The 13,805-nt window shown below is 33.6% G+C and overlaps 1 protein-coding gene across 1 annotated transcript; it reads right to left on the reverse strand.

Annotated features, from left to right (window-relative positions):
* Positions 1–911: 911 nt before the first annotated feature.
* Positions 912–5,451, reverse strand: LOC116722011 (putative ferric-chelate reductase 1). The gene is made up of 7 exons (XM_032566099.1): positions 5,314–5,451; positions 4,865–4,948; positions 3,727–3,963; positions 2,569–2,682; positions 2,236–2,377; positions 1,994–2,113; positions 912–1,759 (listed from the first exon to the last, which is right to left on the reverse strand). Exons 2-7 carry the CDS (start codon positions 4,940–4,942, stop codon positions 1,707–1,709), a joined length of 744 nt encoding a protein of 247 aa, XP_032421990.1. The 5' UTR covers positions 4,943–4,948; positions 5,314–5,451; the 3' UTR covers positions 912–1,706.
* Positions 5,452–13,805: the final 8,354 nt, after the last annotated feature.

A 13,805-nucleotide genomic window follows, 5' to 3' on the forward strand; every position in this document is an offset into this window, starting at 1 on the left:
AAAATGGAGGGAGGGGTAGAGAGCAGAAATTGTTTCGAAACACATCAATGAAAAGATATCATTGAACATTTTTAAAACTTGCCTTATTTTTCTCATTTGTGTTTTTTCACCTACTAAGCTAAGTTACAGGTCCAGTATGACAAAATACAAGTAAACATTTCTTTTAGCTTTTATAACCAAGATAGGTTGGTTGTATTAAGCCCTGAAACAAATAACACACGCAGATCACCGAGTCAACTGGTGATTGACATGGACCTGAACATTCTGATCCACATAAAGACGGTTACAAAGTCAGCCTTTTATCACCTGGAGAACATTTAAGGAGATAAAAGACTAATGTCTACAATGCAAGTTGTAGAGAAACTCACCCATGCAATTATCTTTAGTTACACTGATTACTTTAAAATACTTATGTTAGTTTATAAATCACTGAGTGGCTTAGCACTAAAATACATTAAAGTTCTGTTGTTGTATGAAACTTTCAGACTGCTCAAGTTTTCTGGTTCTACTCTCCTCTGCATCCCCAGAACCAAACATTTAGAATTTAGCATTGAGTTTTTATGCTCCTCTGGTCTGGAACGATAACTTAATAACAATTAGTTTTATTCATAAAAGCTGAAACATCATAAAGTGTCCTCTGGATTACAACTTTGCATTACTTCTTTTTATTTTGCTACTGTAATGTAATATTTTTGTATTTATCATGTAAAGCACTTTGAATGGCTTTGTTGCTGAAATGTTTTATACAAATTAACTTGACTAAAATGAACAACTGGGGCACCGCAGGGCTTCGTGTTCGAGCATCTGACATACTAATGAATAAAAATCAGAGACAGGTAAGACATTAATCCATATTTTTGGTGATGATAAAACATAACTTTGCACTCATTTAGACAAATGCACAAAAATACTCAAATTTAATATGTTTATTGTCAAAAAATAGTTTATAAAGAAAAACAGTGATGTGGTTATCAACATTTTCTCCTGATTTTTCCATTGTCCTTTGCTAAATGTCTCACGCTTTCACATTAAGTTTCTCACATATCTCGAAGCAAAGCAGAGTGCTCATTAAAATGTGCTTTGTCATTCTGTCAGAGTTCAACCATCTTTCATATCCTCTCACATAATAACAAAAGGCATCAACTTGTGCCAAGTGGCTTGTTTTCTTTAGCCGTACCGTGACATCTAGAGCTTTTGACGATAAGATCCAGAATGTTGGTCGACCGCCAACGAGATTGAAATCTTGCTTTCAGTTTAGTCACTTTTCTGGTGTAGTGAGTCCTTCTGGTTTTATTGCTAACTGACAGATGGCTTTATCTAATTAATGAAAACAAGACAATCCTGAGCTGGGATGGGCTCCTTTTAAGATGACAGTCAGATTTAATAAACACACGAGACCTGCTCACATTTCATTTCACACAGTAATAAAAGCATTTAAAGACAGTAATTGTATCAATAGATATGTTTACATTATTAAAAAATATATACCTTAAATCACCAAAACTTTTGCAGAACCTGAGCTATTAGTTTCTTCATCTCATAAGTGTTGAGAACAACCAGTGCAATATATAATGTATACATCTCTGAATTAGTTTTGTAAAAACACTTCATAAACAGCATGACACTCGGTTTTTGCTGCGTTTTAAAGCAGCACCCTTCACTGTGTCTTTGTGGGGTTATAATAGCTTCTTCATCTCTGGGTTTGATCAGGCGAACGTCAGGATGGACAGTGTGACGAAGCTGACCAGAGGCAGCACAGCTGGAGGAGAAAAACAGAAAGACGTGTTAATTAGAGAAGGTAATGTGAAATTACAAAGAACGGCACAAAATTTAAGTAACTTAAGATAGAAAACTGTATAAACGAGAAATTTTATGTCAGTTTCGAACTCTGTTTATGGTGAAATGTGGATTTCTCTGCTCTTATCTGAGAACTTTTTTTAATCTGAATAAGAAACAATTTTCTTTTGGTTGAGCAGAAATTTTAGTAGCTTACCATTAGAGTAGAAAGGACGGTTGGCCCCTGATGGTGGTGCTGTGGTGTTTGTCGAGGTTAGGAAGATGGAAAAGTCTGTAGCATTACCGGTTTCAGAAAGTTGGAGGTCGTTAAAATCAACTGAAAAGAAAATAATTGTTTTTAATTCATGCTTCAAACGTGCAAATTTCTATCATTTACTAAACTGGAAACAGCTAAACAGGTTTAAAAAAAAAACAACACATATATGTTTGTGCTCTTACATCCCGTTCCAGATCCGACGACCAAACTAAAGGTGGTATCGGCGGACCTGAGTCCAGCTCCGGTGGTGACATTCAGACCAGCGACGTTAAACGTACACTTGATGTTGGTACCATTGACGATGTTTTTAATATCTGTCATAGTCTGAAAATTTGAAGTCAGATTCATAAATGCTATTCCATAAATATCCAGTAGATAAATTTTAAGTTAATAAATGCAGATCACATAATATTTTGTGAGTTGTGAATACTCTTACTTTCCTTTTTACCATAAAAATTTTATTCAAGTAATTTTCCGGATGTAGGAACAACGCAATGTTAAAAGTTAATCCTTACCTTCGCTAGTGTACTGTTCGCAGTTTTATTGACTGCGTTATAAATCGTGGACATGCTGAAGAAGGACCCGTTGTTTGAGCTGTTTCGACCACAGATAAAAAGCATGAAGTTTGTCTGTGGAGAGAAGCAATGCAACATTTCAGTCAGAAATTATGAATATTGCACAAAGTTATGACTTTGTTTAATTGTCTTCAGTTTAACTTACTGTACACCATCATTCGTCATAATATTTACGTCGCCTAATTTTATTAAGCTGAGCTAAATAATGTTAAGCTACATGCATTTAATGTAAGCTAACACTTACGTTAAGCTTACATTACGTTAAGCTAAACATAGCATAAATAAATGGAATCAAGCTAAAGTTAGCTTAGCTTAGCTAAATTTTGATGTTAGTTAAGACAGTTTGATTAACTTTGATGAGGAATATTACCGCTCAGTTCCAAAATCAATGTCATAAAGCCAGACTAAGCTAAACTAAAACTCGCTAAACTAAGCTGAGTGTCATTTAGCTAAATGGTGTGACAGCGAGCAAGTATTATAAAAATGATAAGAATAATTTTAAACTGTAAAGTTACAGTTTTAATCAAAGTCAAAGGTTGTCCCCATCTTGTAGCTGTTTGTTTTTTAAATAATAATTTTAATAAATATAATTGGATTAAAAGGTTGTGACAATATTTTAAAAATCTTTGAAGTAAATTTCTTTTGGCATATCTGTTAACAAGAATATATCAACAATAATAAAATGTTGGCACTATATTGTGTTATATCAACAAATCCTAAAGATTTTTATTGGACAGTTTTGAAAAAATCTGCCATACACTTCATTTATTCTACCTTCACACATAAGCAAACATAAATCAAAGTAAGTTTTTATTTTACTGAATGGATTATTTAGATGGATTTAACTATTCTACTTAATATGCTACATATAAAGCCCATAAATACCAATACAAGTACAAAATAAAGAATTGTGCTAATAGAAACAGGAAGTTGCAGAAAGGTTCATTGTAATATTTGCAACCATTAAAATTTAGGCATCATTAAACCCTTCTCATATATTATGCATATTGTTCAGCTAACTTCCATTATTTTGTATCTCCATGTATTTTTTTCCCAAACATTTATTCGGAAGTACTTTTGAAAATCTGAAATAATTACCCAAGCTTTGTTGGTGAGACCTACGGCGACGTATCCGGTAGAGTTCTCTAGGGAAGAGTTCCCTCTGGCAAAGTTCCCACTGAGCTCAAAGGCCAGGTCGATGCCATTTGGGGCCTTCAACGCTGTGGGGCGAGCAGATCCAAAAAGACAATCGGTGGTGTTGCCTGCTGGGTCGCAGTTTGTAGGTTTCTGCATGCACTGTTTGGTTGCGCCACATCCTGTTTTAGAAATATCACCCTACAGAGACAGAAACAAACCCAATAAGTCAATAAACAGTCAACAGATTCTTTAACTTCTGTGTTCTGGTGGAGCTCTAACGTAAAGGTTAGATACTATTTCTGTGTTAATTTAATTTAAAAATCAGATGCTGTTTCTGTTTTCTTGCTCAGCCGCTAAAACGGCTGAGTGTTAAAGCTAATGGATAACTTTCTTCAGTTGTCCTAAGCTTCAAGTAAACCATTGGTTACAGTTTAACAAAACCAAACCAAAAGATTTTGAGCTTTTCTTTGTTTCCCCATCATCAGTCAAGTCTTTCTATTTGTCCTCTGAGTTTTTAAAGGTTATTCAAACAGCAATGCTTTGAAAATTTCCACCAAATCTAAGTAAATTTGTGTTAGTAAGTTGGATTTTAGACATTTTTGTAAGTTCAGCACTGCAAAAACACAAAATGTTACCACATATTATTTACTTAGTTTCCAGTGCAAACATCTTAATACACTTGAGATAAAACGAGTAACTTTTCAGCAAGAAATAAGAGATTGTTTTAAGTGAATAACTCCTTAATATTTATGAATAAAACACTCGTTCCACTGGCAGATAAATTAATTTATAACAAGACATCGTTCCCATATAATTAGTGAAATAATCTTCTAATGGAACTAGAACTTTTTCATCAATTTTAAAGAATTATTTACTTAAAACAATCTCTTATATCTTGCTGAAAGGTTTTCTATTGCTTAGTTTTGTCTTTCTTAAAATGTATCAAGATATCTGAACTAGAAACTAGACCAAAATTACATTAGGTAAGATTTTGTGTTTTTACAGTGAGATCTCTTTATCTTGTAAGTACATCAAAGTTGTTGGTTATAAAGTAGGTTAAAGTATTATCATTACAATAATAATAATAATAAATACTAACCTGTGACAGTACTGGCTGGAAACTGAGAGCCAGGAAAACCATCATTGCGGCGAAAACCTGCATCATCTTATGTTCCATTTCTGCCTGGAAAATATAAATATTTACACAAATCATGTTAAAAAAAATTTGTTTTGAGGATTTTTATTTAACAAAAAACATTAAAATGGATAATTTAATTTTACAATATGTCTTAACTTTGTATACACAATAGAAAATTGAAATTTAATCAGATAGATACATATGATAAAAAAGGATGTATGATTATTCTGTTCTTTTTCACAGAAATACAACAGAAAAACATAAATAAATCTTATTTAAAATGGTTTACAAAATTACTTTAACTAATTTGGTTTACTAAAAATGATCAGATTTAAAGTTTTAATGTTTAAATTAGTAGAAAAACCCAAACTGGTTCTTGTAAAGAAACATAAAGTAGAGTCTTGACTTACTGGATGTGAAGTTTGGTTCAGGGAGGTGTTGTTGGCAGCAGGTGTTCTGGAGTTCTGTTCAGTGGGGGAAGCTGATGGAGCTTTTCTACATCCACCTGGAAAGGGGCGGGGCTTAGCAGGAACACCTGTCTGGGTACTAGGATGTCACAGGTGTACTTTTGTTTTGTCTTTCTGTCAGTGGAAAAAAAGGTTTCTGTGGAACCAGTTTGACCACTGAGGGGATTTTTGAGATATATTACAGTCAGATGAGATGGTCATCTTTAGATCGTACAATGAATAGATTTTTTTAGTGTAATGTTACAGAATCTTAACTGGATTTACGTCTGGATTTAACTAGGACACTTCTAAACCTTCATTTTGCTGCTTGATCCTTCAGCAAAGCAAAAACACAAAATATTACCAAGTATTTTTGGTTTAGTTTATCGTCCAAATATCTTAGTACACTTGAAATAAGGCAAAACTCACTTACAAGAAACTTTTCAGAAAGAAATATGAAATTCTTTTAAGTAAATAATTCCTTAAAATTGATTTTTAAAAATGACATTTTTCCATGTTACAAGTGAAATAATCTGTCAGTGGAAGTAGTACTTCTTTTGTTATCAATGTCAAGGAGTTATTTACTTAAAACAAGCTCTTATGTCTTTCTGAAAAGTTCTTTCAACTGTGCTAATTTATTTGCTCTAGAAACTACACCAAAAATAACTTGGTAAGTTTTTGTGTTTTTGCAGTGTAGTGTCAGTTTGAAACGCTTTGTTAATTTTACCAAACTTTTTGTAACATGGAACAAAATCGTCAAGTCAAAATCGCTGGCGGGTCGAGAAAATAAACTGAAAAAACAAACTAGAAATGTTGGAAAGGGACATTATTTATTGTAAAACCAAAACTTAAAAAGAAATTTGCCCTTTTGTTGTATTAAAAGAAAAGAGTCTAGTTTTCAAATTCTTTTAGTTTCGGTTGAACAAATTTATTCTCAGTTATTAAACAGTATTTCAGTCGCTGTATTATATATATTTACACAAATTATGTTAGAAAAATCTGTTTTCAGAAAATTGTCATGTACGTTTTCTCAAAACAAAAACATTTTCCTACAAAAAACATGTTTTCCATTGTAAGAAAATTATGTTGGTAATATTTTCAATCTGATTAAACATTTAATAAACAGGTTTTATCACTCTTGTACTGCAGATGTGGGCCACGAAGGATCAGTCCAAGGGCCACAATTGGGCCACAATTGGCCCCCGAGTCACACTTTGGACACCCCTGCTCTAGATGAAACAAGAAGTACGTCTTTCAAAACATTTTGTCTCTTGTCTTTTTGACCTTCTGGATGAAACATTGATGCACTTTTGAAGTAATTTTATTGTTATTATCAGATAAAACCTGAAAATACATAAAAAATGTAACTAAATGTGTTTATTGCATCAGAAAAATGGAAATTGTTCAAAATAGGAATCAGAAGATCTCAAGAAGCCCAGAAATTAGTATCAGCCTGGAGAACCCGGATCGGAGCGTTTATACTATAAAATAAACTTTTTATTACCTGAGATTTTAACTTTAAAATATAAGTTCTAAAAGCTAAAATCACCAACATGGTGTTGGGATTTATTTTTCACCTACTCAACAACAAATAATCAGATTTTTTTATTGTTTTTTTTTTTTTTGTAGGAAATATATATCCAAAACTTTTAATGGTTTTTAGACGACAACCTTGTTAAATCAAAGGCATCCAGGTTGCTTTTGCTTTTTGTTTCGGGCTCCATTGAAAAATACTGAACAAAATATTTCATTTATATGAACAGAATCCAGGTCAGTCATCGATTGAAAACATTTACTACATTCAATAAAGTTTAAGTTTAGCAATTAAAACCACATTTTGCTGTACTTTTGAGTCCTAGTTACCATGACAACAGAAGGAATCCAGAAAGCTTGGAAAAGATGAACACTTTGTTTTGCGTGTAACATTTTTATAAGTAGATTTTAAAAGTTATAGTTTTGTACTAATTTAATTTAATTTATTCTTGAATTGTGGCCACAAAAAGTCAGTCCAGTGGCCGCAAAATGGCCCACGCACCTCACTGTGAACACCTTTGCAGTAAAGTCTTTTAAAAACAAATAAAATAGATTAATTAATTGGATGTTTTCAAGCCAGTTGTTTTTCCACTAACAGCTAAAGAAAACAAGACATTTTGAATTAGAATATTAAGTCAAACTAATAACAAAATCTTGTTTTAAAAACAGGATTAATCTAAAAGTCATATTTTTGTCCTAAATTATCTCTTGAATTGTGGTCGGAGGGCCACAACAAATCCGTCTAATGGCCACAAAATGGCCCACGCTCCCCACTTTGAACACCCTTGCTGTAAAATCTTGATACCTACTCAGATTTTAATCTAAAAATTACAGTTTCAAAGAATGTAAATGTGGGATAATACCTGCTAAAAGCTTATTAAGGTGAAGAGTATTTACACATAAAATAGTTGCGTTACAGCGGTGTTGAAATGCTTTTCAGGTGATGGGGCCACATGATAATTAGTTCATAACATGGAATGTGACATCTGAGACGTTTTTAAGGCTTTGACGTCATTAGGCAAAGAAAACTGGACGGTTTGGTGCCATGATGCCAAACCAGGAGGGGCTGCATTCCTTCCTAGCTACGCTCTGGTTTTACCTGTCAATTAGTCACCTTAAGGCTGAAAGTTTTCCAAATTACATCGTCTGGATTTACAGCCACCAGCGCTGCAATTAAAACTAAAATATATTTAAACAATTGAATCTATTGTAGAGGTAACCTATAGATTATATTTACAGGAAAATTTGAGGTCGGTGTTTAAAACTGGATCATGTTTCTGTTGTTACCAGAAGAACTCCGGAAAACAAGTCTAATTTTAAAAAACACCATAAAACACCAAATGTTAACATTACTGCAAAAAGAAAAGAAAAAAAACAATCTATTTCGATTAAGCCCACACAGTCAGCATCTTAAATGTTTCTCATTTTTTCTGGTAAGGAAGAAAACAAACAATAATGTGGAGCTGGAAACCTTATCGACTGGATTCTGAAGATGTTTTGATTTATGGAAACTTCTCGTAAAATTGCCCAACATGAACTTCCTTGTTTGAAAAAATCTGTGTTTATTCAGGTTACGGGAAGAAGGCGGTGAAAACTAATAAAGACGAAAGACAATTTTAGAGTTGAGCTTCAAATGGGATTCATTTATTGCATTGCATTTTATTTCATCGTCACTATTTTGATTTTTTTTTTTTGTATAAATGCGACATAACAGCTTTTTTACTTTGGGATCTGTAAAGTATTTTTGGGTTTGAAAATGTCTTTAAGCAACTCAACTGGCGATAAACAAAAACATTACCATTACCAGTTACCAATGATAAGAGAATTAAAGAAATAAAACAAGATTAGATCATTATTAGCCTTTTTAATACAGTTGGAGATTAACTTAATCAGTTAGTCAGACTTTTTCATTCAAACTAATAGAAAATATAAATTTAAGCTAATGCATTGAAGTAAATAATACTGTCACTTTCTTAAAATAATAGCCTGTTAGACATGTTTTGCCAAAAATGTGACCAAAAGAAAATAATTTTTGACATGAAATGATACATTTTAGGAAGGTGACAATATGTAAACAAAACACAAAATATAATTTTTTGGATGTAAATCAAACTTATAAGATGTAAATTAACAAAAAATAGAAATTTAATTTTTAATTGAAGCAAAAAATATTTAAACAAAACATAAAATAACTAATTTTATGGGGGGAAATAAAACAATATTAATGTTTAAATCCTCTTCATTATGCAATAAAGTATTATTATTTATTTGTATCTCAGTGAGTTTCAGATTAAAAGCTCTTAGTTTTCCTGACAAAAGTAATGATAAAACAAACTTTTCCATTATATAAAAGTTTGCAATGATAAAAACATTAAAGAGATAAAACATTATGGGATAATTATTAATCTTTTTAATTTAATTGAAGATGCAAGTAAATGCAATTATTTTTGTTTTTGAACTTAATCAGACTTTTATCATGGAAATGAACAGAAAATAGAAATTTAAGCTAATGCATTGAAGTAAAGAATATTTAAACAAGACACAAAATAAACAGATTTTTTTTTTTTTTGAAACAAAACAATAAAAAAAGTTTAACTTTAAAGCCTCTTCACTAAACAATAAACTCTTATTTATTTGTTTATTGTTGTGCTTAAGACTGAAATTTGCTGCTTTTGTTGGGGAAGCTCATGCATCTGTTTTATCTTTTTGTGATCCTTAACCCAACAGACCGCCTTTGTTCTTTTATATACTTCCCGGCTCAGAACTTCTCGTGGCCGAACCGGCCCAGTTACCTTTGTTTAAAGAGCAACAGAGCAAATAATAGAATACAAGAGAGACAATGAGGCCTTTCATTGGGAGTAGGTCCATTTGAATACTGCTGCGAGCGTCGCTGACCGTCGCAGAGACGTAATTTAAATAAGAGGTAATTAACTAAACAACCTGTAGCATTGTTAGAGTTTATGAAACCATTAAAAAACCATAGAAAAGAGATTTGTTTAGACTTGAGCCTCTGTTTTGTTTTTGATCTAGGCGTTTTGTGCCGAAGTGTTTGAACAGCAGGGTGGAGCCGCATATGGAGATCAGATCAAAGGTCACCAGGTCTGTTTAATGTTCCATCATGACAGAAAGTTCATGTAACGACTCCAAGCTTTTAACGACGCAGTCTCAGCTGGTTTTACGACCATTTTCACCCCCATGAGCTCACAGCGACCTTAAAGGTGACCTAATACGCTTCCTTGAACATGTCAGGACAGGTTTATGGGCTACACAAAACACATTCATTACATGTTTTGCTCAAAAACATTCTTACATGACGAAATTTTAGTCTGTTTTAGTGCCTCTTGTCACTCTAAATCCAAATAAGTTGCTGCTGGCCACGCCCGCCCGACTCGACGTTTACACTCGCACATGCAAAAGGCTGCAAACAGATGTGAAATTTTGCAACCATAGATCTTTGAAAAGCAGAAGCAGAGCCTCCTGCACAAACAACAAGAATACAGCAGATGGTTTCTGGATGGTAACTCAACAGTAATTCTTGTCTTTTCCAGCAGCCATTATACAGTGATAAAATCAGCTGACTAAACATCTTGGAGCTCAGCTGGGGTTGGCTGGGGTTGCTAGGAAACAGCACAGAGCCCATCGAATGTGACTTAACTTATTGTCAAACAAATTAGCCTGGTAAAAACCAGACCTCTCTATTCGGGCTGGTGACTTGGCTGTTGAGAAACGATTTCTTCCTTTCGATTCTGTTGAAGCTTTAAATTTGACCAAATTTCTAACGTTTAGTTGTGACGTATGTAACAACAGTTTGACCCTATGAAGCTAAGAAATTGATGTCATTGTTCTGTTCGCTGATTGGTGCGTTTGAAATTCTGCCAGAAGAATCCTAGTGAATGGGAGAAAGCCCAGACTGTCTGTGAATCGAGTGGAATTGCACAGAAAGGCAACAGTCAGGCTGCCGGGAAAAACGCTGGGTGGATTTTTTAAAGTACTTGGGCTGGTTTTAGAAGCAGTTCAAACCCAAATAAAAGTATAAAAATGTTGAAAAAGTGAATTTTGCGTAATAGGTCGCCTTTAATGGCCCAATGACTCCTAGTGTAACCCACTAGTGGTGTAAATATCCCACAACAGGAAGCCGGGTTCTTCTAGGGCTGGATGAGGTGGCTGAATTGTCTTAAAACAAATTAAACTGATTTGAACTGAATCACATGCTGCTTTTTGTAAACCAGTATTAGTAATAAAGTATTAATACTGGAGAATATTTTTGGATTCATGGGTGGAGACTCTTCTGAGAACCTTTCATTTCAGTGAAATCCTCTTTGCTGTGGTAAACTGGTTTTGTTTTTGAGAACTGTTTGATGCTGTGACTCACAATCATCTCTCACTTTGAAATGTGACGCTTTACCAAAAACCAGACACACCTGCAACTGTTACATTATTTTTGTGCAGAATTGCTTGAGGCAGTTCCAAAACATTGTGCAACTAGTTCCTTAGTTTGCTACAAATGTTGGCAGACATTGTTATTTTTGAAGGAAGGGAATTTGAAGAAAGAACGAGGAAGAGGTTTTAGATTTGAATACGCAGCAGCAAAACTTCCAGCAGATTGTTTTTGAATGAGTTGCGTATGTTTCTGAGATTAAATCTGCCATTAAATCTGTGAAGCATCCTAAGTTTGAATAGTGCATGTATATTGGAATGAAGGATGTAAACGTTTCGTTTTTGTTCCACATACTTAATGATCTCCAGACCATTTTGAACTGAGAGTTTAAAGCTCTGTACTCATCTGTGGTGTGAGCTCAATACAGTCAAAGTATTAAAATATACACAACTCCTACGATGGCAGTTTGGCTGAATTTTTTAAATATTTACTACTCTGCAAGGGGCCGTCAGGTATGATGGTGTAGATACAAAAAGAATAGTGAATATCCACCAAGAAGTCTAAAAAAACAAGGACATTTTTGAGTTTAAGAAGTTGAAAATTTTCTAGAAAAAAACTTGGAAATTTCTGAGTTTGAAAAGAAAAAATTGCTAGAAAAAAACCATTTTGAGATTAATCACAGGAATTATTATTTTTCTTTAAGAGAAGAGTTTCAATCTTTTTGACTTTTGGAAATTTTCTGAATTTCAAATGTAATAAAAAAATTGTAACTTTAAGAAATTTCCATGTGTTTTTCTAGAACATTTCTGAGGTTTTCAAACTCACAAATGATCTTATTTTTTTTTTCTAGAAATAAACAGATTTTTCACACTTTAACCTTTTTTAATGCCTTAAAAAATCAAAACCCGTAGATTAAATTCTGACTCAAAACATCATAAATCATGAATGAAAAAATCCCCAGTGAGTTTGGTTTAAACATAAAAACACTGTGTGCTTGTGGATCTTTGTCGTCACGCTGGTTCAGTTGGAGGCCAGAACATTCGGAAACTATCTTAAATATCACGCCTCTAACTTTTCTTCCCATTAGTCATAAATTCCTCTTCTTAGATTTGTTCTTATTCTGAGAACATTGATTTCATTCGTTGAATCTGATCATGGTGCGGGCCAGAACGGCCTGAGATTGTGAGGGAAAATTCTTTACCGCCCGAAAATGAAGTTGTGTCATCAAACACCGGTTGCATCCAGCTGCTCCGGCCTGCAGGTATTTTGTCAAAACGATCACATATTTTTGTCGAAGGAGCTTTCCTGGAAGGAATGCATTAATAGAGAAAAAAATGTGTTTTAGCTTGCTTCAGTCGCAGGAAAACTCCTGTTTTATGTAAATACGCAGCAGCGGTAAAGGCTCTAAAACTTTTCCAGAGATAAGAAAGAAGTTAAAAAGCATCACCTTTAGTAAATAAGCCCCGACCTGAATGTAAAGAAAGTTTCCCCCGTTTGGTCCTTCAGGGCCCTTTGTCTCCATATTTACAGACTCTGATTAGATATTCAGTTTTAGTGGAGGACAAACAAAATAATCTGATCAGATTATCTGATCCCTGATCAAATGGTTGCTATGTTTACGTTTCAGAAGCTTTCTTGATAAAATCCTAAAAGAGGATACACAAATGTGATTAATTATATTTTATTAAACTTGATCTTAACTTTTTTGATATGTTTTTCAGATAATTAATAAATGTAAGTAAGTTACAACATTTAAATAATCGTTTTCTTACCATTATTTTAAGTTCAAGTAAAAATCATTTTTACTCACGTTTGAAAATGATTGTGATTTGAAATGCGGGGCAGCATCACCCTCTTGTGGTTGCAGAAGGAAGTGCAACATAACGGTAATCAACAGAAGCAAGCTTTATAGTGCTCTTACGAAATAAATTCTGGGGAAAATAGTTAAAATAAAATTAATTAATTTGAGCTTTAGTATGGTTAAGATTAGGCAGAAACTTAAAAAAAATTGAAAAACCCTTTATTTTACTGTTTTCAGACTAGTTTGACATTCTTCTATGGCTCTCTTTCCTTGAGAATAGTTACATTCTGTTGTACATAAATAGTGTGAATAGTTACTTAAAATGAGTTGTTAACCAGAAGTTTTCTACAACCTACTGGTTTTTAAACATGTGAGAATAAAATTTAACACTCAGAAAGAGGTGCAATGTTTAGCATTCTGGATGTAAAGGTACTCCTTTTATTTATTATTATTTATCCTTTATTTTAATAAATACCATTTGATGCTAAACTCAGTGAATTATGAAGGATTTCAAATGTTTTTGTTTGCTAAAGCAACTCATGGGGGCGCCAGAAACAACCAACCAGTCAGAGCCAGGAAGAGCGCCTTAGTGCTGCCAATCAATCTTGTGTACATGCTGCTCAATGAGCTGATGGCAGATAAACAGCTTAGCTTTACAGGAAAACTATTCACAACAGCCTCTGGGAGAGCAAAGCACAGCAGCACACAAAAGCCTGATTGACAGTGCTAAGACCCGCCTCCTGG

This window comes from Xiphophorus hellerii, chromosome 6, assembly GCF_003331165.1.
Source record: "Xiphophorus hellerii strain 12219 chromosome 6, Xiphophorus_hellerii-4.1, whole genome shotgun sequence".
Lineage (NCBI taxonomy): Eukaryota > Metazoa > Chordata > Actinopteri > Cyprinodontiformes > Poeciliidae > Xiphophorus > Xiphophorus hellerii.